This window comes from Gracilinanus agilis, chromosome 1 (genome assembly GCF_016433145.1).
Source record: "Gracilinanus agilis isolate LMUSP501 chromosome 1, AgileGrace, whole genome shotgun sequence".
Taxonomy (NCBI): domain Eukaryota; kingdom Metazoa; phylum Chordata; class Mammalia; order Didelphimorphia; family Didelphidae; genus Gracilinanus; species Gracilinanus agilis.
The window spans coordinates 667155309-667177464 of NC_058130.1; the positions used below are offsets into that span (position 1 = coordinate 667155309).

Here is a 22156-nt window from a genome sequence, read left to right on the forward strand (position 1 = left end):
GTCTCTAGGTCTGACTCTCAATCCATTAAGCTACCTAGCTGCCCCCTATCAATAAATTTAAAGGCAAAAACAGATTTGAGTATTGACTATTTGTGGCTGTAGGCTAATCACTGAGCCTCTCTAGATTTTAATTTATTCTGAATAACAAGTCAAAATGGGAGGTTGGAAAAATAATCTCTCAATTCCATTCTAACTCTAAACCCTATCAGTTCTTCTGAAGCATATGTTGGGAATTCCATTAGAAATCATCCTTGAGTTTGGCATCAATCCATTTATCACTGTTTATTAGATTTAGCCATTCAGTTCCATCCACTTAACTATTCACACTTGTACTCTGAGATCACGTCCAACCTTACTGCTACCAAAAAATGTCAGTAGACGTTTGTGGATAATTCCTCTTAAGATTTCTATTGTTTCTGGTTTGTTTTATTTCCATTTCTCTTGTTAATGATTTTGTTCTTGCAATTATTATAATAGCTTCATGATATCTCTTTGCCATAAGTCTCTTTTGTATCTTCCCTACCCACTGCTGTAACTACATAGAAAAGTAACAAAAAAAGCAAAAGCCCTGCTATTCTGGACCTGAGTTCAAATTTGGCCTCAGACAATTACTAGCTGTGTGACCCTGGGCAAGTCAATTCATCTCTGTTAGCTTTGGTTTCCTCACCTATAAAATGGAGATAATAACAGTACCTATATCCCAAGCTGTTATGTGAATCAGATGAGATAATATTTGTAAAGTACTTACTTAACACAGCCCCTGGCACATAGTAGATAGACAACTATGAAACGCTTGTTAAGAACTATCAAGTAGAGAATGGCTGAACAAATTTGATAAGCTCTTGGAAAATAATGAATAGGAAGAACAGTAGGAAGCACAGATGACATATAAACAAAAGGCAAAGTAGCAGAACCAGAAGAAAAGTATAAATAATGAATTCAATGACATAAAGGAAACAACAGTGAAAGGCAGTTTAATTTAAGGTAAAGGTAATGGTTAGTTTTGGCCCAGCATAAATGACAAAATACATTTGCTTCCTTACTGTTGGGAAAAAATAGTAGGTGTTGTGCAAGTTGGTTTTGCTCAAATGTTTTTCTCTGTTTTTTTGGGGGGAATGGGGAATGCCAGGAAATTGCTGTGGCAATAAACAAATAATAATAACAATAAACAATAAAATGCTCAACTTTTTGCATTTGATCCTATGTGTGACAAGAAGCTACTAAAAGAATTGAGAAGGGGTGTGATATATGGTGAATTATTAAGGCAACAGTTGATCACAGGATCAACTGAAGGGATAAAGTATATCAGAAAATAAAGAAAATGTAGGAATGGAAGGAATCTTAGAGATCAACTAGTTTTGTGGTTTTTTTTTTTTAAACAAACTGGGAAATCAAAGCATTGAGAGTTAAATAACTTGCTTATTAGCATTTACATGGCACTTTTAAGGTTTCCAAAAAGCTTTTACATGTTATCTCATTTGTTCCTCACAACAGCCAAATGAGATAGGTACTATTATTATTCTCATTTTGCAGATGAAAAAATTAAGTGTGAGAGAGATTAGGTGACTTGCATCTAATCAGGGTCACAAAGCTAGCATCTAGGTAGTATTTGAATTCAGATCTCCCTCACTCCAAATAAGATAGCTAATAATATAGTAAAGACTAAATTCTTTCCCCTCCCTTTTTTTAATTTAAAGCAAATCAAGACTTTTGAATGATCAAAAAATATCTTTTTAAAGGCATCCTAGCCAAAGGAAAATCTAATACTTCATTTTTTAAAAAGTTGAATATTTGATTTGAAAAAATTATATGCTTTAATAATGTGTGCCAAATTTAAATGAATATATTCTTTAAAAATTTATATTTGAATGCCTTAGGCTCTGTATGTGGTATAATGCTTTCAGTGTGAACCAGAATGGGTGAAATAAAACTAGTGAAAGAAATATTTTAAAAACTAACTCCTATAAGAAGTTAAATTTGTATAAAGTATGGCTCAACCTTTATACTGAATTCAATTTAAAAGACATTTATGAATAGCCTACTTATTAGGTATAAGGCAGTATCCTGCAGTTTCAAGAACAAAAACAAAATACCTGTTCTTAAGGAGCTGACATTTTATATAGAAGCTGGGATACATGTACTTGAGAAGGTAAATATAAGGTACCATAAAGAAGAATGATGAGGGAAGGCATAAAGCAGCATCTTAACTTAGTCTTGAAGATCAGGATATAGAGGCCAGTCACAATAAATGAAAACATGCAGAAAAGTGAAGAGTAGTCTAAAAACTAGCTAGTAGTTGAGTCTGACAAAAATGTAGAGTATGAAGGGAAGTAGGAAGAAATAAATCTGAAAAGGAACTTTGGAAGGACTCATATGCTAAGTTGAGGAGTTAGTAGTTCATCCCAGAGACTTTTGAACAGGGGAGTGATATAGAAAGCCTCTGCCTTAGGAAGACTATAAACATTATAAACTGCAAATAGATTTGAGAGGGGGAGAATCTAGAGGCAGGGAAACCAATTAGAAGGCTACTAAAATAGTCTAGGACAGTGATGGGCAAACTATGGCCCGTGGGCCAGATGAGGCCCCCTGAAATGTTCTGTCCAGCCAGGTGACATCATTCCTAATCTGACAAATACAATGAGTAGGATACAATACAATGAAACTTCGAAAGAGTTGCTTTAAACACAGACGGATAGATGAGCATTTCCTTTCCGTTGGCTCCCTCTTTGAAAAGTTTGCCCATCACTGGTCTAGGAGAAAGGCAATCAAGGACCGAACAAGGGTGCTTAATGGCAGTACCATATAATGACTGAAGAGCTAGTATTTATATAGCATTCTGAAGTTTACAAAATGCTATTCATGTTACTTCAGTTGACTCTCTCAATAACCCTGTGAGGTGGATTCTACTACTAATTCCACCTCACAAAAAAGAAACTGAGGCTGAGAAATATTAAGTGACATAGGGGCAGCTAAGTGAATAGAGAGCCAGATCTGGAGACAGAAAGTCTATGGTTCAAATTTGGCCTCAGATACTTCCTAGCTGTGTGATCCTGGGCAAGTAGCTTAACTACAATGGCTTAGCTCTTAAATACTCTTCTGCCTTGGAACTAATACTTAGTATTGATTCTAAGAAAGAAGGTAAAGATGAAAAGAAAAAGAAAAGATTAGGTGACATGCCCAGGCTGGCACTACTATTATACAGTGTCTGAGGCAGGATTTAACTCTAAGGTCAACATTAACCTAGACAAGTTGTCAGTTCTATTAGAATGTAATCTCTGAGGGTTTGGACTCTCACTCCTTGTATCCTCGTATCCCCATGGCAGAGTACAGTGTTCAGCACACAGTAAGCATTAATAGCTTGTTGACTGGCATAAAGATAAAAAAATGAAGCATACTCTTCAGGTGAGGAGCTGAGGAGATTCTAGCATATAGAAGATCACTAAGGATTTTTGAAAAAGCAGAGTCAATGACTCTAAGGGTTAGAAGTCAAATTGCAGGTGTAAGGGTTAAAATAGGGGTTTGACAAAAATAAAAGAGCAGCTTTTAACAATTAATAACTTAGTTTTATTAAAATAGAGATAGAAAAGAATATTGTAAAGGAGGGAAATACAGAAAAGAAGTAGAGAAAGAAAATTTCCTAATGTCCATACTAGGTATCCTATAACTACCTATAACTATCTATAATTACTATCTAAAACTGCCTATGTCTGCCTACAACTGCCTATAACTACCACTAATAACAACCACCCCACAAAGTTCCAACTCAACCCACCCCAACTAAAACCAACCCAATCAGTGTGTTAACTCGACCTCAATGAGGTCTGTCAATGAAGACCAACCGCCTCCCAAAAAAGTTCAAGAAAGAAAAAAACCTAACAGCCCAAAGCAAAAGCCCCAAACCCCCAAACCAAAAAGCCCTCTAAAGGCTAAAGCCAAAAGTTCTTTAAAGGCTAAAACCAAAAGCCCTATCAGTAAACTCAGACTCTCCTTTTATATTCCGACAACTAAATGCCAACCAGCAACCCAACACACTTCCAGCAGCCAACTTCCCTGCAAGTGCCAGCACCTAATGGACAGCAACAGACAGACCAAGCAACTAATGCTGGCTTTCTCCTCACTTCCTGTCTCTATGCTTTCTACTTACTGTCACTGTGGGCTGGTTAATCCCTACACATCTTTATGGTAAGAGGACCTCCAGATCCCCCGTTAATTTAAAAAAGGAATAAAGAACACGAGACTAGCCTCTCATTGACTTTGTAACTTCAGACTCAGGGCTGTCACTGTTAGGCACATGGACCAGACATCAAAAGGGAGTGGGAAAGAAACTACATGCTCAAGAGCAAACTTTAAGTAAGAGAGTTTTTTAACATTATGTCTTAAGTAAGTATTGTGACCAGACCTGGCAACCCAACCAACATTAGTACATTATTACTACTAGAAAAATGAATGCTAAGTTCTATGAGGCAAAATTACAAATGAACTTTTGGAATATAATCTAAAAATTACAGGCCTGCCTGTAATTAAATTTGGAGTCTAGTGCCACCTTGTGGATATAGAATGATTCACAGGTAAGATTTTTACCAAAATTTATAGGCCACCAGTTGCATATTAAATACTGTGAAACAAAACTTAACAGTGACAATAATTATTTCTCCATCAATATACCCTTTATCCTTCACCACCAAATAAAAGGTAGGTAACTACAGAAAAAACTGGCCATAGTTCCACTTATTTATCTCTAAGTTGCTTTGTAAATAAGATGAAAGACGGAGCTCTTCTTCAATGTAATGTGATTCATTTTCAATGATATATCTGCAGAAGAAAGTCTAGTGAGTATTTAAAAAACCTATTTGGTTATAATATTTCTTCAGGTACTAGGATATTAAACGGCCACTACTAGCAAAATATTGTCTTAATAAGGATCATGTGAGACAGCATAGTACAGGTAAGAAAGAATAAAAAAACAAACAAACCACCAGATAAAATCAGAAGACCCAAGTTTCCAGTTCTTATTCTACCACTTGATAATTATGACTGAATATATCACTTATCTGTTTCACTTTTCTAAGGAAAAGACTAATTGTCCTACCTATATCATAAAGTTATTGCAAGAATCAACTAAGACTGTATTGCAAAAGCACTTCATAAACTGTTATTTATATAAACTTTTATGTATATATTTATATAAACTTCATAAAAATTAAACAAAAGGCAAGATATTAAGCAATATGTAAATATAACTAAGCTACTTCCATGCTGTAGCATGTATCCAGTAAACATCTTTGCTATTGTGAAATATCAATGCAGCATTAGAAAGAATATCAGATGATGCCTCCTCAGGGCATTTGCTGCGTATCCCAAGAATAGATTCCATCTATATGTCCAATAAGTGGTCATTAAACCACTACTGAAAAACTTGAGCTATCTGGATGTGATAAATTTTATTTTGACAGATAATTTCAAAAATTAGTATTGATTCATTTATGGAAAATATCACTGTTTCTAAGTTGAAATCTTCTAATAGCTTACCAGAACAAGAGGTGAGTATAGCCTACCTGAAAGCTCTGCCAGTAAAATACAAGCTTTAGTGGGTTCTACTAAGATGGAAGGTTTTGAGTACACACCTAGCATCAGACTATATTTGTCATCAAAAATATGTCTAAGTTTGGAGGGGATAAAGGCAAGCTTCCAGGTGATGATTCTTTTGGTTACACTAAACTGTAAAGATTATCTATGAAGGCATGGAAGGGTATTCATCAGTGGCAGAAAAAGAAACATTTACAAGGATGAAGCCATGACACTTTGGCATGCTTATGTGTGAGTGGTGGAATTGTGTATATATTATTACTCTGGCTAATAATACACTGAGGCTGATAAATTAAGGAAATGTCCAAGCCACAGACGTTAAGAGTAATGTGCTGTTTCATTCACTGAAAAAAATGGGGAGAGGGGGAACCTCTCAAGAGACTGAATCACCTCAACATGTGAATGAGAGGAACTCTCCAGAAACTACAGGGACAAGGAACCTGACACCCTGCTGGAATATGAGAGCTAGATGCTGGCACCAAGTACTGGGTCTCATTAAGGAAAGACTAGCCAGAACAAAATTAAAATTGAAGATGAATCCAGGTAGCAGGGTGCACCTATATTTGAGTCACTGCCCTGGTATCAGGGACTAAGTATAAACTATTAATGCACAGGTTTGGGGAGAGATAAGGTCTCCCAAGTGTTACAAAAGACATCTCTTTATAAGGACAGTGCCTCTAAGAGAAAAGTGTTAAAACATGTAAAAAGAATTTACTCCCAAGGAGTTATGAGACTCAGACTACTATGCACAAAAAGCCTTTTTCACTGAAGCTTACACTTAAGCTCTATGCACCTAATAAAATTCTCAGGTAACATCTAGGTTCTTTTAAGTTGCTTTCCGTGATTCTGGCAACACAATGAAGTGTGGATTTTGGAGCTAACAATGCTATGTGTTAGAATACCTATAAATTCAATACCTGTTATCAGAAAAATCTTGGTAATCTGTTCTCCTGTATCCAATAAGCTTTAATGATTCTCCACTATTTTACTAAATAAAATGCAGATTTCTCAGTTTGAAAACAATCTGAATCCAATATTTCTAGAATCATCTTTCACTATTTTCACTAATATGACCTAGGCTCTCACCAAAATGAATTTCTTAATTATTCTCCAAATACGTTTAGTGCTTTCTAGGCACCAAACTTTTCCCCACATTGTGCCTTATGCCTGGAATGCTTTCCCTGTAAATATCTGTCTGATGAAATCATTTAGCATACATTTATTAAGTGCCTACCATGGCACCAGGCAATGAGTACACCAATATATATCTGACCTAGACATGGCTTCTCAAAAAGCTTAGGATCTAGTATCATAAGATCACACATTTAGAGCTGAACTTGGCGATTATTTAGTTCAAACTCATCATTTTAGAGTTGAAAAAAAACAGAGACATTAAGTGATTTGTACAAGGTCCAAAGGACACTAAAGAACAGGCCTAGTATTCCAAACAAGCCCTCTGACAATAAAAAGCATACATTCCATACCACTCTATGATGGAACAGGGGATATTAGTGGCATATACACAAATAACTCTGATATAAGGGGCACTGAGATAAACATAAAGGTTAACACTTAGATAAAGTGATCAATTTGAATGGAGAGAGAAAGAACTTTTAGCTAAAGTATGAGGAATAGGAAGGAGAAAGAGATAAAGGGAAAATAGGAAAGGCTTAATGGAGGAGGATGTATCTGAGACATGCCTCAAAGAAACTTCAACAGGAGAAAACACAATCATCCTATGCCAGAGAAAGAAAAGACCAGAACAATAATGAGGGAAAGTAAGATACAGTTTTCTTAGAATAGAGTATGTCTGAAGAAGAATAAAATTATGTCATAACCCATTAGAATGGAAGCTCTTTGATGGCAGAGACTGTCTTTTGCTTCAGCACTTGGCACAGAGTAGATGCTTAACTAATATTTACTGGCTGCCTTCTATCTAGAGCTAAGAAAGTCATAAAACATCAGCTAGCTGAACACCATCATTTACTGTTAAGCAACTTGTCCAAGGCCATATGGGTGGCAAATAGTAGACAATTCCAACTGCTTTCAGATTTCAAATTCGGGGTTGTCATACTTTGCAGTGCTATTGCTAGACATTTGAGGTTTAAGTTTAGGAAGTCAAGCCTAGAGACCTCTGAATAAATGTGGTGAGTGAAGACACGTGAGTGAAGCTACCAAAGCAGAAAGAAAGAAAGTCAGGAAGAGAGAACCCTTGGAGGGACTTCAAATTTAAGGAATTGAAGAACATGAAGTAGTGATTGAAAGAAAAAGCATAGGCAGGGAGAAAAGAGAATGAGGTCTTTAATATCTTAGCAAGATCACTGGGAAAAGGCAAGGCAAAAAGAAAAAGGTCCTGAGGAGTGTAGGAAAATATAAGTAAGGTAATGGGGTCACCAGGGATATTACAATAAACTAAGTGGTTTGTGGGAACACACTCTAGGATTTATGAGAGACTGGACCAGGGTGAAGAGACCAGAGTTTACTGGATTTCCACAGGAATGGCAGTTGATCTTAACTGTCATTCAGCTTCCACTAAACCAGAGTATAGTAACAGGCTAACAAGATAAAAGGGACTTAACAGCTTTAATTATGTTAGACTAAAAGGTGGGAAAGGATTTCTATACTTAAAATCTAAGGGATAAAAGCACAGGGCAATGGGAGGACTTATTCTACTCTTATCTAAGTGATCTAAACTAACAGGGCCCAAGGAGCTGTAAATGGAGTCTCTGGGTTTCTGCCTCAAACCTGGAACCTGCCAGGCTTGAGTGCAGCTAGGACTTAGTGGCTTTGGGATTCTCACTGCAATCCACTGATGATCTCTGGATGCCAGGAGTCAAGATGATCTCAGGTACCAAGTAGAGAGGGTTCTGCTTGAAGCACTGTCCTCCAGTTTTCATACTTCTCCTCCTCTCTTGGCTCTGTAGATTTGTCCTTTTCTTAGATGCCACACCACACAGGATCCCAGGGGAAATCAGGAAGCAGGGTGTCCTTTGCTCTGAGGTCTCCCAGGCTGGCAACAGTTTTGCCCACCACTAATGGAGTCCACACTCAGGGCACAGACAGACTTCCTCCTCTCATTCCAACCTGGAATTCCAAGCTCCAGCAACTTCCTGCTAGGTACATCTTAATTCCTAATAACTAGCTAATCTAATGTTACTTATAACAGGAGACACAAAAAAATTATCATTATATCAACAATTTTGCCAACAATTCTTGTTATAGGTTACTGACTGGTTAAACACAATACTTACTCAATTGATGATACACAGGTTTGTGCAGCCCTTGAAGTCTGACTGATGCCATTGCTGCAAGTTTGCCTGGAGGTTGCATTTTTCCATCTAAGAGATACCATACTCGGCCAAAAGTGGCCCATTGCTAGAAAATAACAGCAAAATTTTCACTGAAAGAAAAATAAAAATCAGTTGATCATCAAATTGTCAGAATATATATGTATGTGTTTATACATACATACATACATACATACATACATACATATTCTGACAACTTCATTGATGATATATACATATATATGTATATGTGTGTATATATACACACATTCATACATACTTAGCAATTTCAATCTCAGTACTGGTTAGTGTTTTCAAGTACAAAATGAGTTACATAAATGAGACTAATAGTGATTTGTCACTTTTTAGATAAAGGAAGAGTTAAAAAAATGGTAAAATTTGAGGATTGTTACTGAAAATAAAAGCTTTCAGTGATTAAATTCTTTATTTCAGGGGAAGTCTATTCAGTTCAATAAACATTTATTAAATGCCTATCATGTGCCAGGCATTGTGCTAAATTCTGGGGATTTAAAAAGAGGCAAAAGACAGTCCTTGCCCTAATGTTGCTAACAATCTAATGAGGGAGGCAATATTCAAACAAATATGTACAAAGCAAGCTATATATAAGATAAATAGGAAATAAAAAACAGAGGAAAGACATTTGAACTAGGGGAAACTGGAGAAGGCTCCCAGTGAAGAAGGCAGGAAGTAAGGGAAGTCAGTAGCTAGAGTGGAGGAAGGAAAGCTTTGCAGGCATGGGAGACAATCAGAGATTGAGAATTTTGTCCATGGAAAAGCCAGGAAATCAGCATCACTAGATTGAAGAGTATCTTTTGGGAAGTAGAGTATAAGAAAGCTAAGGTTAAGAGGGGCTAAGTTATGAAGGGCTTTGGATGCCAAACGACTTGTCTTTGGGTTTCATCTAATTTTGTTTGAGAGACCTATAACAGATAATGCACCTTGTGAACCTTAAAATAATATACAGAGATAAGCTATTAGTTGAAAGAATATTAGATTTGTAGTCAGAAGACTTAGATTTGTTTCTGGTACTGCCAATCCTTATCAGTATGCTTTTGGACAAGTCATTTAAATTTGCATCAGTTTGGACAAGCCATATAGCTTCTCCAAGCTTTCCTTTTCTCATCTGTAAAAAAAGGGAAACAAATGCAGTGCCAACCTCATATTTTTTGAGAAGAGTATAAAAACAGGGATAGAAATTTGACTGATTTTAGAATTACTGAGAGAAAAATTATTTAACTATAAAAGTACAAGATAAATGTAAAATGCTAATGACTTGCTTGTGATGGTACAAAAAAGGCAATTTTGTTTCTCCAGCTTCATTTCAGCCAGAAAAGCCTTCTCAAAAGATTAAATACAAATCAGACCTGTCACCAGGGCCCTCATTTGCTTTTTATAAAGGAAGAGCTAAAAATCCTGGGGAGAAAGAGAAGAACCAAAAAGATTTAGAGATAGAAAAGCACTTAAACATACTGCTGATTTCAATTCCAGTGTTTCTTAACCTGAGGATCATGAACTTAAGAGTTTATTTTTCTATAATTTTATTTCGATGTAATTGATTTCCTTTACAATTCTGTGTGTTTCATTATATGTATTTAAAAACATTCTGAAAAAAGGCCATCGATTTCACTAGTTTGCTAGGGTGGGGCGGGGGTGAGGGTAGGGGGAGGTCTAGGATACAAAAAAAAAAGTTAAGAACCTCCAAGTTTGGCCAGTCTTCCCTTTTGACAGACGTAGAACCTAAGGATCAAGGTGAAAAGAAGAGATTTCTCTAAGGTTGGCTGGTTCTAGATTTTGAGATTGAAGGGACCTTAGCGTTTTCCTTGTCTAAACCTTTAGTTTTACATAATAGGGAAACTGACGCCAGGAGAGAGTAAGTCTGATCTCGGCGGCCCGGGGCTCTCACCGTCCCTTCTGATTGCCGCGCGCCCCTGGTCTTACCTGTTGCGCTCGAGAGAAACTCGACATTGCGACCTTCTCCGAAGCCTGCCAGTCCAGGGCAACCCGAAGACAGTCCGCTTGTGGGATGGGATCAGGGCCAGGTCCCACGGCTGCTCAGGCTCGGCAGGAAACACTTCCGCAAAGAAGAGTTCCCAACCCGCACTGAACCTCCAGCCCTTTTTGCTATTCATGGGCCGGAGAAGGGGAATAGGGAGCAATAAAGTGATGACAGCACTCTTAAAACTTAAAACTTAAAAATCTTAAATTCTTAAGGTCCAAGCCCGAACTACTTCCGCGGCCCGACAGCTGGTAGGCCAGTCACTAGAGGTACAGTAATTTGTGGGAGAGGGAGGAGAGCCAGACAGGAAACGGAAGTGCGTCATTTCAGAGCGGGGCATTCAGATGGGCTGAGCAGCGCGAGCTCCAGCCGCGGCTGTCTGTGTTGGAAGCTATGGACCGATATCTGCTGTTGTTGACTTGGGGAGAGAGGCGGGCGGAGGCGGCGGGCCGAGAGCCGGGGAATCGGCCCGCGGCCTCGTCCTCGGCGTCGGACGGCTCCGAGTTTTCTCCGGGTAACTAGCGGGTTAGACAGGGTTGTCTCTGATCCAGGGTCCGAGTGGCGCTTTTTTTCTTAGGTCGGAAAATTCGTGAGTCGAGTAGGGGGTGGGGCTCACCTGGAGCGGTTCGGAACCGAATCTCCGAAGTTTGGCTTGACGGAACCCCCTTCGAGACACTTACTTACCTATTATTCCATTGCAAGCATTTCGTTCTCACCAGAGAACACGTCCAGTCTTGATGATATAAGATTAAGAAAATTTGTACAAACAAATCGAATATAGTAAAACTTAGAAAGTAAACGGGTTGTTGGGGGGAAAATTTGCAACGAATTTCTCAGATGAAACTTTTATATCCAAGATCTATGAGGAACTGTTATGAGATTTAAGGTATATAATTGTTGGCTCAGATTTATAAGATTTAAGAGCCGTTCTCCAATAAACAGAAAAGATGTGAACAAATAGTTTTCGAAAGACGAAATTCAAGCTATCAACAACCATATGAAAAAATTCTGTAATTCACTAATATTTGAGAAGTGCAAATTTGAGACTTCACCTAATATTTATCAGACAGGAATAGGTGCCCAAAGAGGAAAGTGACTGGGGTTGGGGGTGGGGAGGAGGCTGTTGGAAAACAGGTATGCCCATGCACTGTTGGTGGATCTGTGAATTGTTTCTTTGAAATATTATATTTTCAGCTTGGACTGGAGTCATAGCTCCCACATCCAATATCTCAGTCATTGCATACTGTTGTTGGCAAAAGACTAATGGCTCTGCCATTCACTCCTGTACTGATTAAGTCATTTAATCAGTCAACAGATAGGGATTTTGAGCAGGAAAAGAGTTCTAGAACAGGAGTTCTTAAACTGGAAATTGTGGACAGATTTTAAGGGATCTGTAAATTTGGATTAGAGAGGGGGAAAAAAATTAATCTTTTGTTTTCAAAACCTCTAATGGAAATTTTTTCAGTTATTTCAAAACATCATTACAAGATGTCCATAAAGTTCAGATTGCCCAAAGGAGTCGGTGAGGTATAAAATAAAGATTTAAGAACTCTTGATCTAGGCCATGTGCCTGACCTTGGCCCTTCCCCCACCCCCTTTTTTAAGGGATGAGAAAATTGAGACCAAGAGTTCTTCATTTTCTAGTGCCTCCTTTTCTGCCATGTCCTGTGAATATATTTTGAATATTTCTAGTCATTTATGTGTTGTCTCACCTAAATTGAGCTCCTTTGGGATAGTGAATTTTTATTAATAGCTAGGTGCCAAATGGTGTTAATAATTAATCCATTAAATAGTTCTAATTTCACCACATACTTAAATTGGCTTAGAACGAATTACCATATTTCACAGTTAAAACTTGGTTGCTGCAAATTTGAATACCTATGACAATTTCAAGGGATTCACTATTTGTAATATTTAGAGCCTAGAATTCTCTAAAAAATCTGCAGATTTTCTTAAGATAAGAAATCAGGCCCAGGGAGGTAGAGTGTCTTATCTAAGCCAACGAGGGTGTTATGAACACCCTGAACCTCTGAACAATTATGCCAATTCCCACCTCATCTTTTGGTGTCTTTGCCAAGTAGTGAAGTTGTACAGTAGATAGAGCATTAGACCTTGAATCTGGAAAATTTGAGTTCAGATGCAGTCTCAGACACTTAACTAGTGATATGGGTTGGGCTAAGTCACCTAAACTTTTCCTGCCTCAAGTTCCTTATTTATAAAATGAAGACAATGGAACCTCCCTCCCAGGGTTGTTTTGAGATAATATTTATAATCTATAAAAGTGTTATATATGCTAGCTGTTATTATGTTGATTACTGAATGAAGACAATATGGTGCCATTCATTTAATAAACATTTACTAAGAATACTAGGCATTGAGGTTACATACCTCTCCCCAACCCCCACTCCCATATAAAGAAATTTACATTCTACTGGAAAATGGAAAGAACATTGTACTTAAAAGTAAGAAGACCTGGGTTTTAGTCTATACTTTATTCTTAAAAGCCATTTTGATTGGTGTGCAAGGAACTTAACCTATATGAGCCTATTTCTTAATGAGTAAAATGGGAATTATTAATTTTAATTTGTCTATCTTAACAGGATTATTAAAGTAGGACTTTATAAGAACTATTTTTAGACTGTCCTATTCTGGTAATTCTTATGTTCTTGTAAGAAGATGATATTTCAGAATATGGTTGTATATGGAAGGTAGTTGATCAGAGCTTAAGTCACCACACAAGTCATTCTTTTCTGGGTTTTAAGTGGTTGACTTTGGGAATTTTTTTTCTTCCTATGATGAAAAAATTTGAGGCCTGTTGTAGTTGAAGGCTTCAAACTCATAGCTAAGTCTTAGTGTTTGTTCTTTGTTGCAGGATTAACAGCAGCAAATGTTTATCATTGTGTGAAAAGAAGCATTAGTGCCTCAATGAATGCAGAAGATAGTACCTTTCCTGGTAAGTAGTGAGGAAATCTCAAAATTATATTAATATTCACTGGTGGTAGGAATTCATTCAACAAATATTTTTTTGAGAACTGCTATATGACGAGAACTGCTAGATTGTGGAGGATACAAAGATAAGAAACAACTGTTGCCTTCTGTAATGAATGAAGTTTTCAAGAGGCACTGTTTTTTAATTTAAAATTACTGGTTGACTGGTTAAAACACCTGAAACTGGACATTTGACTCTACAATCTGACAGTACCAAAAAAGAGGGTAAAAGAGGCTGAACACCTCTTGGACATATCTCCCCTTGGGAGCTTACCCCTCATTCTCTCTTCTCTACATCCCAAGATATCTCTTGATTAGTAAATAGCTACTGAGGAGATAGATTTAGAGACCTCAACTTCTCCCTCATTATTTCATCACAGGAAGAAGCAAGTCTTTACTCATACAAGGAAGACTCCTAACACAGTCACATGGAGTCCAACATGGCTGCTAGAGCTTGCCTGACTTCCCTTAATCTTTCAGATGGGTCAAGGAATTCCACCACCCTACTCCTAATCCTTTTATCCTTAATGGAGAGGAAAGTTCCCAACTCATTTTCATAGCCTACTGGGAGAAACTGGTTGTAGCCTTAGCCTAGAATCAGACTTAGTATTCTGAGGGGGCCCTAAGGGGAAAAATGATTTCACAGTATTAATTTTCTATACTTTAAAGACTGATTGGCAGAACAAAACTAGGCCTCTTGTTCATTTTTTTGGTGATTTTTCCTCTTTATCTTCTATGAAAAGGAAAATGTGACAGTGAAGAGTATATAGCCTTCATTGGGTATAGTAGTCTTATTGCCTACATTTTCTCATTTGTTTTTTCTCTTGTAATTTGGTTTCCATTCTAATTATTCTGTTAAAGCTACACTAGTTACCTCTTAAATACTAGTTCCAAGTTGGTGTATTGCAGTGATATGAAACAACTATACATTGTAAATGAATAATTTTGGTTTTGCTTTTTAAAAAAAATTGTTTTATATCATGATATTTTAAAGGTCTAATTTATGCAGTTATATAAACTGTAGTCCCCTTGTTTTATTCAGAGCTGTGACCTAACTTACAAACTTTATCTTCAACTATTTCTGTTTGTTGAGACATAGAATTTTTGAGCTAGCAGGGACCTTAGAGATTATCCATTCCACCTCCATTATTATAAAATTGAAGAAACTGAGGCTTTAAGAGGGAAAGTCACTGGTCCAAGATCACAACAAGGATTATGTTTTACATATTTCTATATCATAATTCTCTGTTACCACCCTAGTGCAGAGCCTCTTTATTTTAAGCTTACATTACTGCAATAGCTACTGATGGCTATACATGTCTCAAGTCTCTCCCCATTACAATCCATTCTCCATTCAGCCACTGAAGTGATTTTCCAAAAGCACAAGCCAAACCATATCATATCTGCACCTAAACCCCTATTCAATAAATTCAAGTGACTCCCTGTTATCTCTAGGATCAAATTTAAAGTTTTCTGATTGGTTTCAAAGCCCTTCATAATTCCTTATTTTTTTCAGTTTTATTCAACTTTATGCCATTTCTTTGTATTCTTTGACCCAGTGGTACAAACCTCTTGGCTGTTCCTAGAGCAAGACTCCATATCTTAGCTCTGGGCATTCTATCTGACTGTTCCTCCAGGCCTGGAATGATCTCTGTCCTCCACTTCAACTGCTGATCTCCCTTGCTTCCTTTAAGTCCTCACTAAAATTCCATCTTCTATAGGAAGCCTTTCTCAACTCTTCTTAATTATAGTTCCTTCCCTTAGTTGATTATCTCCTATATATCCTGCATATAACTTATTTGTACATAATTGTTGGCTTGTTTTCTCCTTCATTAGATTGTGAACTCCTTGAGGGCAGGACTCTTTTGCTTTTTTTTTTCCTTCCAGATTTTACCACATACATAATAGATGCTTAATAAATACTTAACTGACTGACTTATAATATACACTTCACATTTGTTGACTTAAATTTGTTGTATTAAATTATAAAGATGTTATTATAAATGGATGTTTTATTTTTAAGCCTGTTCAGTGGTTGGTGTTCCAGGTCCCAAGAAGTGGTTCTTTGCAGTTCAAGCAATATGTGGATTTTATCAGGTAATAGAAATGGAAAATGTGCTTCGGTTATTTTTGAATATTTTGCTTAATAAGTATTGCATTTATTAAAATTTTTTTCCAAATTATATGTTGATACAATTTTTAATAATAGTTTTCTTGCATTTTTGATCCATGTTCTCCTCTCTTCCCCTCTTCCCTCATTCCCTATCCCTTACTCTACCTTCCCCAAGGTAGCAGATAATATATGTGTTGAATATGTATTATATGTGATATAATACATAATTCCATGTTCATCATATTATGAAAGAAGACATAGCACTACAGAAAAAGTCATGGAGGAAGTATTGGCTTTATTAATGTAGTAAACTCATTTTTCAGTTTTGCAGTTCTGATTGGGAAGAAATACATTTTGATACACAAAAAGAGGAAAGCGAGGACTCTCTTCAGACAGATATTGAAGAATGTCTGAATGCTGTTCGTTGTTTGGAGGAAGAAGATAGTAATAGCAGGGAATCACTTTCATTGACTGAGTATGTGTGCATGCTTTTAAAAATGTTAAAATACAAATTCAGAGAATGATTTAAAAGTGATATTCTACAACTTTGAGTGGCTAGGGCAAGTTTCCTCCTTTGTAAAGTAAGGGCATTGGAATAGATAACTCCTGTAGTCACTTCCACTTCTAAATCTTTGATCTTTTTTTTTATTTGAAAATTTTTATTTAATTAATTTAGAACATTTTTCTATGGTTATAGGATTGATGTTCTATCCCTCCCTTCCTCCCACCCCCTCCCATAGCCGATGCACAATTCCAATGGGTTTTACATGTGTCATTGATCAAGACCTATTTCTATATTGTTGATATTTGCTCTAGGGTGGTCATTTTGAGTCAGTATCCATAATTATATCCCCATCCTCCAATGTGATCAGGCAGTTGTTTTTCTTCTGTGTTTCTACTCCCACAGTTTTTCCTCTGAATATGGATAACATTCTTTCTCATAGGTCCCTCATAGTTGTCCTAGATCATTGCATGCTTCTAGTAGAGAAGTCCATTACATTCGTAAATTTTTGATCTTCTGAATAAACATAGTACAAATTTAAATTTAAGTGATATTAATGGACATGACACTTAAACTGGACAGTTCTCTGTGAGATGGTTCAACAAATTCTTTCCTGTCTCAGAGCCAGATGAATTTTTAGTGTTCACCTTTATTAGTTATCAAAATTAAAGTAATGGAATGGTCTATGTAGGGGTTTTGAAAAATTTTCTGCAAAGGCTTGAAGAGGTTGTTGAATACATGTGGCCAGTGTGCCTACTAAACGGTAAATAGTATTATGGAAGCTTGGATGATGTCTGTCCCTGCTTCCCTATCCTTGAATTTTGAATTCTCTTAGAGAAGGCAGAGCATCCTGGGGTACCCATGGTGATACATATCCATCGGATATACAAGCCAATGAGCACTTCTCCCAAAGTGGATCTTCTCTACCACTGCTTATTACACTGAGTGAGACTTTCCTGTGCTTTGAACTACCATTCAAGTTACTATGGTAGTAAAATTCTAATATGAACAGATAGAATGATTAACATAAATAATGCCATTTCCTCATTAGATACCACAAAATAATTTGATGCCTGAGATTTGTTGAGATTTACTATGTATTGTTTTTAAGTCAGCTCCTACTTATTTGTTTCTTTTTAACCCTTAAATTCTGTCTTAGAATTGAAAATAAGTATTGGTTCCAAGGCAAAAGAGCAATAAACTCTAGGGAATGGGGGTTTAGTGACTTGCCTAGGTTCACACAGCTAGGAAATGTCTGAGGTCAGATTTGAACTTAGGACCTCTTGCCTCCAGGCCTTGTTTTCTACCCAATGAGCCATCTAGCTTCCTCTTCTGCTTATTTTTATAATGGCTGAACCCAATTTAAAAATTTTCTGTCTTTAACTTGAAATATTATGTAGTTGCATTGATTTTCCTTTTATTTGTAGGCGTTGAAAAGTATGGTAGAAAAATCTAATTTTACCTAGGTAATATGTCCAACTAATAATTTCTCTTTCAGTGATTTTGACTAATAGATAGTCATATAGTGCTATCACATAGTATTTTTGCTTCTGTTACAGTTGTATTATTCTAACTATATGAGCATTATTGCATAAAAGCAGAAACTTTTAAAATTGCCTGTTCTTTAATGTGTTTATAATAACTTAAATCTTTTTTTTATCCTCTAATGGCAGTAGAAAAATAGATTGCATGAAAGTAAAAAGAAAGACATGTAAAATTACCTCCATAAGAAGGAACTTGTTAATTGATGAACATAAAACTAGTCTTTATGAAGTCAAATTCAACAAAAAATGATTTCATAACAGTTCATTTAAAATGTCTTCATATGTTATAACATTCATTATAAACAAAACTTAATTAAAAGGATAAATTTTGGACTCTTAGGAGGTTATAAGGTTATACTACTTAATCAGATGTGATTGATGAACATTCCTCTTTTTAACACATAAGAAAAGAAAGCCACATTAGCCTTAGTAAATAAACCATGACAATGATTTATTTTCAGTCAGAAAATTTATTAGTGCTGATCAAGCTCCTTGTCTATTGAAACTCTTATGTGTATTTATATTTTTCCTAACTTAAATTTTTTATTTTAGTCTATTTGAAGAAGCTGCAGAAAATTTGCATCAGTTATCAGACAAACTCCCTGCTCCTGGTAATTTTCCATTTTTTAATGCCCGAGTTCAAGTGAATTGTAATAATTTCTGTGAATAGTTGTTAAATTCAGACTTCATCCCAAGGTGATGATTAGTAGTCCATTGGTCTTGATAATGAATTTTGACCTCACAGCAACTATGTTGCATGAAACTGATACCAATTAAAAAGTTAGTTGTAAGAATTCTTTTCATGCAACTAGATAAAAATTAGATTAGACATAAAAGAAGATTGCTTCTGAATACTTATTTGATCCCCATTTGAATGGGGCTGTTGTAAAGTAGTGCTAGTATATTTGTTTCCAAATTATGTCTTCTGACCTATTATTGATAGTACCTGGCATCCAAAAGTCAACATACCTTGAAAAATATTAAATGTACATTGCTATTTTTGGATGTTCATTTTCAAATTTTAGTTGTTTTAGGTGAGAAATTGAGATCTATATGGACAGATATTTTTAAATTGACTTGACAAAGCAAAAGAAAAAAATAGATTCAGAAAGTTCAGTTAGTAACATTTAGTTAAAATATGTGAATTTGAAAGAATAAATGCCAAAATTCAAACTGTGATCTTGGCAAGTTCTAAACTTTTCCCAATAGACTATTAAATTCCGTTTTGTTTTTTCTTTATTTTTCTTGGCCTCAGTAAACTGTCTTCTATTGTCCCACTTTGTCCACTGCTTTTTTGCTATAGGCCATGGGGTAGAGAGAGACATACCCATACATGTATATATGTGTGTGTTTGCATGCACGTATGCATGCATGTGTGGCGTATAGAGGTTTATAGACACAAACATGTATGTGTGCACACATACATGTACATGTATGTTTATATACATATATAGGTATATGTAGTTTTAGTTTTGGTACATTTGTTATTTTTAAAGAAAATAATTATATTAAATTTTTATTTTTTGAAGTTCTTTTTGATTTTAGCATTAAGAAAAAGAAAATGTGAAGAAATCTATTCATATTTTTATTGTAGTACTGGTAAGATGTTTCTTGATAGAGTAGGAAGCAAATTGTAGGACTTCTTTTTTTCTATATTTCTAAAATCCAAGATTCCAAGATCAAGGATATAAAAGAAATGTTTTATTCTTAGGGCTCTTGAAATCTTTAGGATATTATTTTGAACCATTAAAAACTGAATTTTTATAAAAAGTAACAAAAAGTTTAGGATACTATTTGAGTTCAACTTAAGTTTTAATATTTCAAAAGACTTTGCATAAGATTATATTTCTCTTTCTAGGTAGAGCAATGATAGATATAATACTACAACCCTTTGAAAAAGATTCTTCCAAATTGAAAGACTGTTTACCTGCTATTGGTGCTTTGAAACACTTGAAGGAGTGGCATTCAGCAAAAATTACTATTGCTGCAAATAATTGTAAAGGGTAAGCTCCTTCTTTGAATTGTAAAGTCAAGATTATTTCATGTTTTGGCAGTTTAAAAATTTAGTTCATACGAAAAAAGTTAAGGCAGTTTTTGTGTACTATAAGTTGAGTAAATTGTAATAGTATGTTGTTGCAGCCAAAAAGCTAATGTGACCTTAGACTGTATTAAGAAAGGTTTCCTGATCCAGATAAAGGTAGTGTACTGTTGTATTCTGCTTCAGTCAGATCCTGTCTGTGCTATTGTGTTCAATTCCAGATGTCACATTTTAGAAATGTCATTGAAAAGCTAGAGAACATTCAGAAGAGGGCAACCTGGTTGAAGAAACTGGGGATATTTTAACTGTAGAGAAGATTTAGCTAGACTATGATAATAAGATAACATCACCTGATGTGTAGGTGGTGAAGAAGTAAAACCAGAAGTATAGATTTTTTTTCCTAGTAGGTGTTTGGGAGAGATATAGAACCGTCTCTTAAGAAGATTGAGAGGTGCAAGTAAAGTTTTTAAAAAATGGGCTAGCCCTGTTTATTTGTGTTGCTTCTGGAGTTCTGTAGGTAAGTGGTATTTCATTATTGTTATTCTTAATTCTAACTTAGAGTCAGCCTCTATTCTTTTTTCATTATTGAAAACCCAATAGGAATGCATTTGGGTGAACTAATTTTCTTTATCCTTATAGAAGTTGCCAGAAAATTGCAACATACCTTTCAGCGGACATTGTGGCCTTAGATGATATAAAAAACGTAATTGACTCCAGAGAATTATGGAGAGGGAAGATTCAGATATGGGAGAGAAAGGTAAATGGGAACTGTCTGAATTTTTAAATTCTAAACTTTCTCTTTTATTACATTTATTTATAAAAAACCAAAATATTTTAGTGAATACACAATCTCATTAATTTTGGCATCTCCTCCAGAGGTGCAAATTTCACTGTATGTACTTCTCATCCTCTGTGATTCTTGTCCATGTTATTAAAATTCAACTTTGCTAAAACTTATCAAAATGTTCATTACGTACTGGAGTTTTCTTGTAATTTAACTCCTTAATACAGTATGCTATATAAAGTAGGGCCATCTTAGAGCCATTCCGAAGTGTTATATTACTTGAAGTACCAAGAAAAGCTTATCTTCAAACTGTTTAACCTATAGTAATACTATTTAGCATAGATTTTCAAAGATAGTTTAAAAAATACTTTTTTGTTTGTTTTTGTTATCGTCATTTCCACATTTCTGCTTTCTGTTCCCACAACCAATCAGTCATTCTTGTAACAAAGAATTTTCAAAAGAAAGGAACAAAAAAAAGTAATTCTGCAAACCTATTCAGTACATCAGTTGAGTCTGATAATATATATTATGTTCCTTCCACACCTATAATCCTCTACCTCTGCCAAGAAGGGAGGGAGGTGAATCTTTTCAGAACCAGGTTTCATCAACATATTGCCTAGCATTCAACTTCATTCTCAAAGATAGTGTTATGGCAGAAGTCCATTCTGTTTCTTTTATTTTTCAGAAATAAAATAGACTGATATTTTATGTTTTAAAAATGTTTTTGCATTAAAAATTCTTTAGAATCATTTGAGTGAATTTATCATCTAATGGAATCTAATATAGGCAGGATTTCTAGGCATTGACTTAAAAAAGGGAAGGAAAGATGTAGAATAGTAACTTAAAGTTTAAGAGAATCTAATGAAGGTTTTTTAAAAGATACTGAAGATTTGATTTGTTAGATGGTGGAGAGAGAGAGAGAGAGAGAGAGAGAAGGGAAGGAGGTTGGGAGAATGATTAAGATTGTAGTCTGCTAGAAAAGATGGAATCATAATGGGAATTTGTGGTTGGCCTTTAAGCATTCCATAGTAGCTTTGACCACACCTCCTCTTCTTTCCTTTAAACACCTCCACACTCTATCCCTTCCTGTCTATTCTAGCAAGACTAATTTGTCTATTTCCTAATGAATGTCATCCTGGAGCTGATTAACTGAAGGAATTAATGACCTAAAGTTACATTTCATATATTCATCTAAATCTGTTTGTTTGCAGATATGTTAGAAAAATCTTTTATGATAAATTTGCATATTTTATGGTAAACCACATAAAAAGACCCAACTTTACAGAATATGCTTCAG

At 35.6% G+C, this 22156-nt stretch overlaps 1 protein-coding gene across 1 annotated transcript in view; it reads left to right on the forward strand.

Annotated features, from left to right (window-relative positions):
- The first annotated feature begins 11283 nt into the window (after nucleotides 1-11283).
- The window catches only part of LOC123231947 (MDM2 binding protein), an 80317-nt gene continuing 69444 nt past the window's right edge, over nucleotides 11284-22156 (forward strand). Inside the window, exons 1-7 of the mRNA XM_044658275.1 lie at nucleotides 11284-11404; nucleotides 13763-13843; nucleotides 15902-15975; nucleotides 16315-16466; nucleotides 18590-18648; nucleotides 19896-20040; nucleotides 20715-20832. Coding sequence (XP_044514210.1) covers nucleotides 11284-11404; nucleotides 13763-13843; nucleotides 15902-15975; nucleotides 16315-16466; nucleotides 18590-18648; nucleotides 19896-20040; nucleotides 20715-20832 — 750 coding nt within the window. The remainder of the gene's footprint in view (nucleotides 11405-13762; nucleotides 13844-15901; nucleotides 15976-16314; nucleotides 16467-18589; nucleotides 18649-19895; nucleotides 20041-20714; nucleotides 20833-22156) is intronic.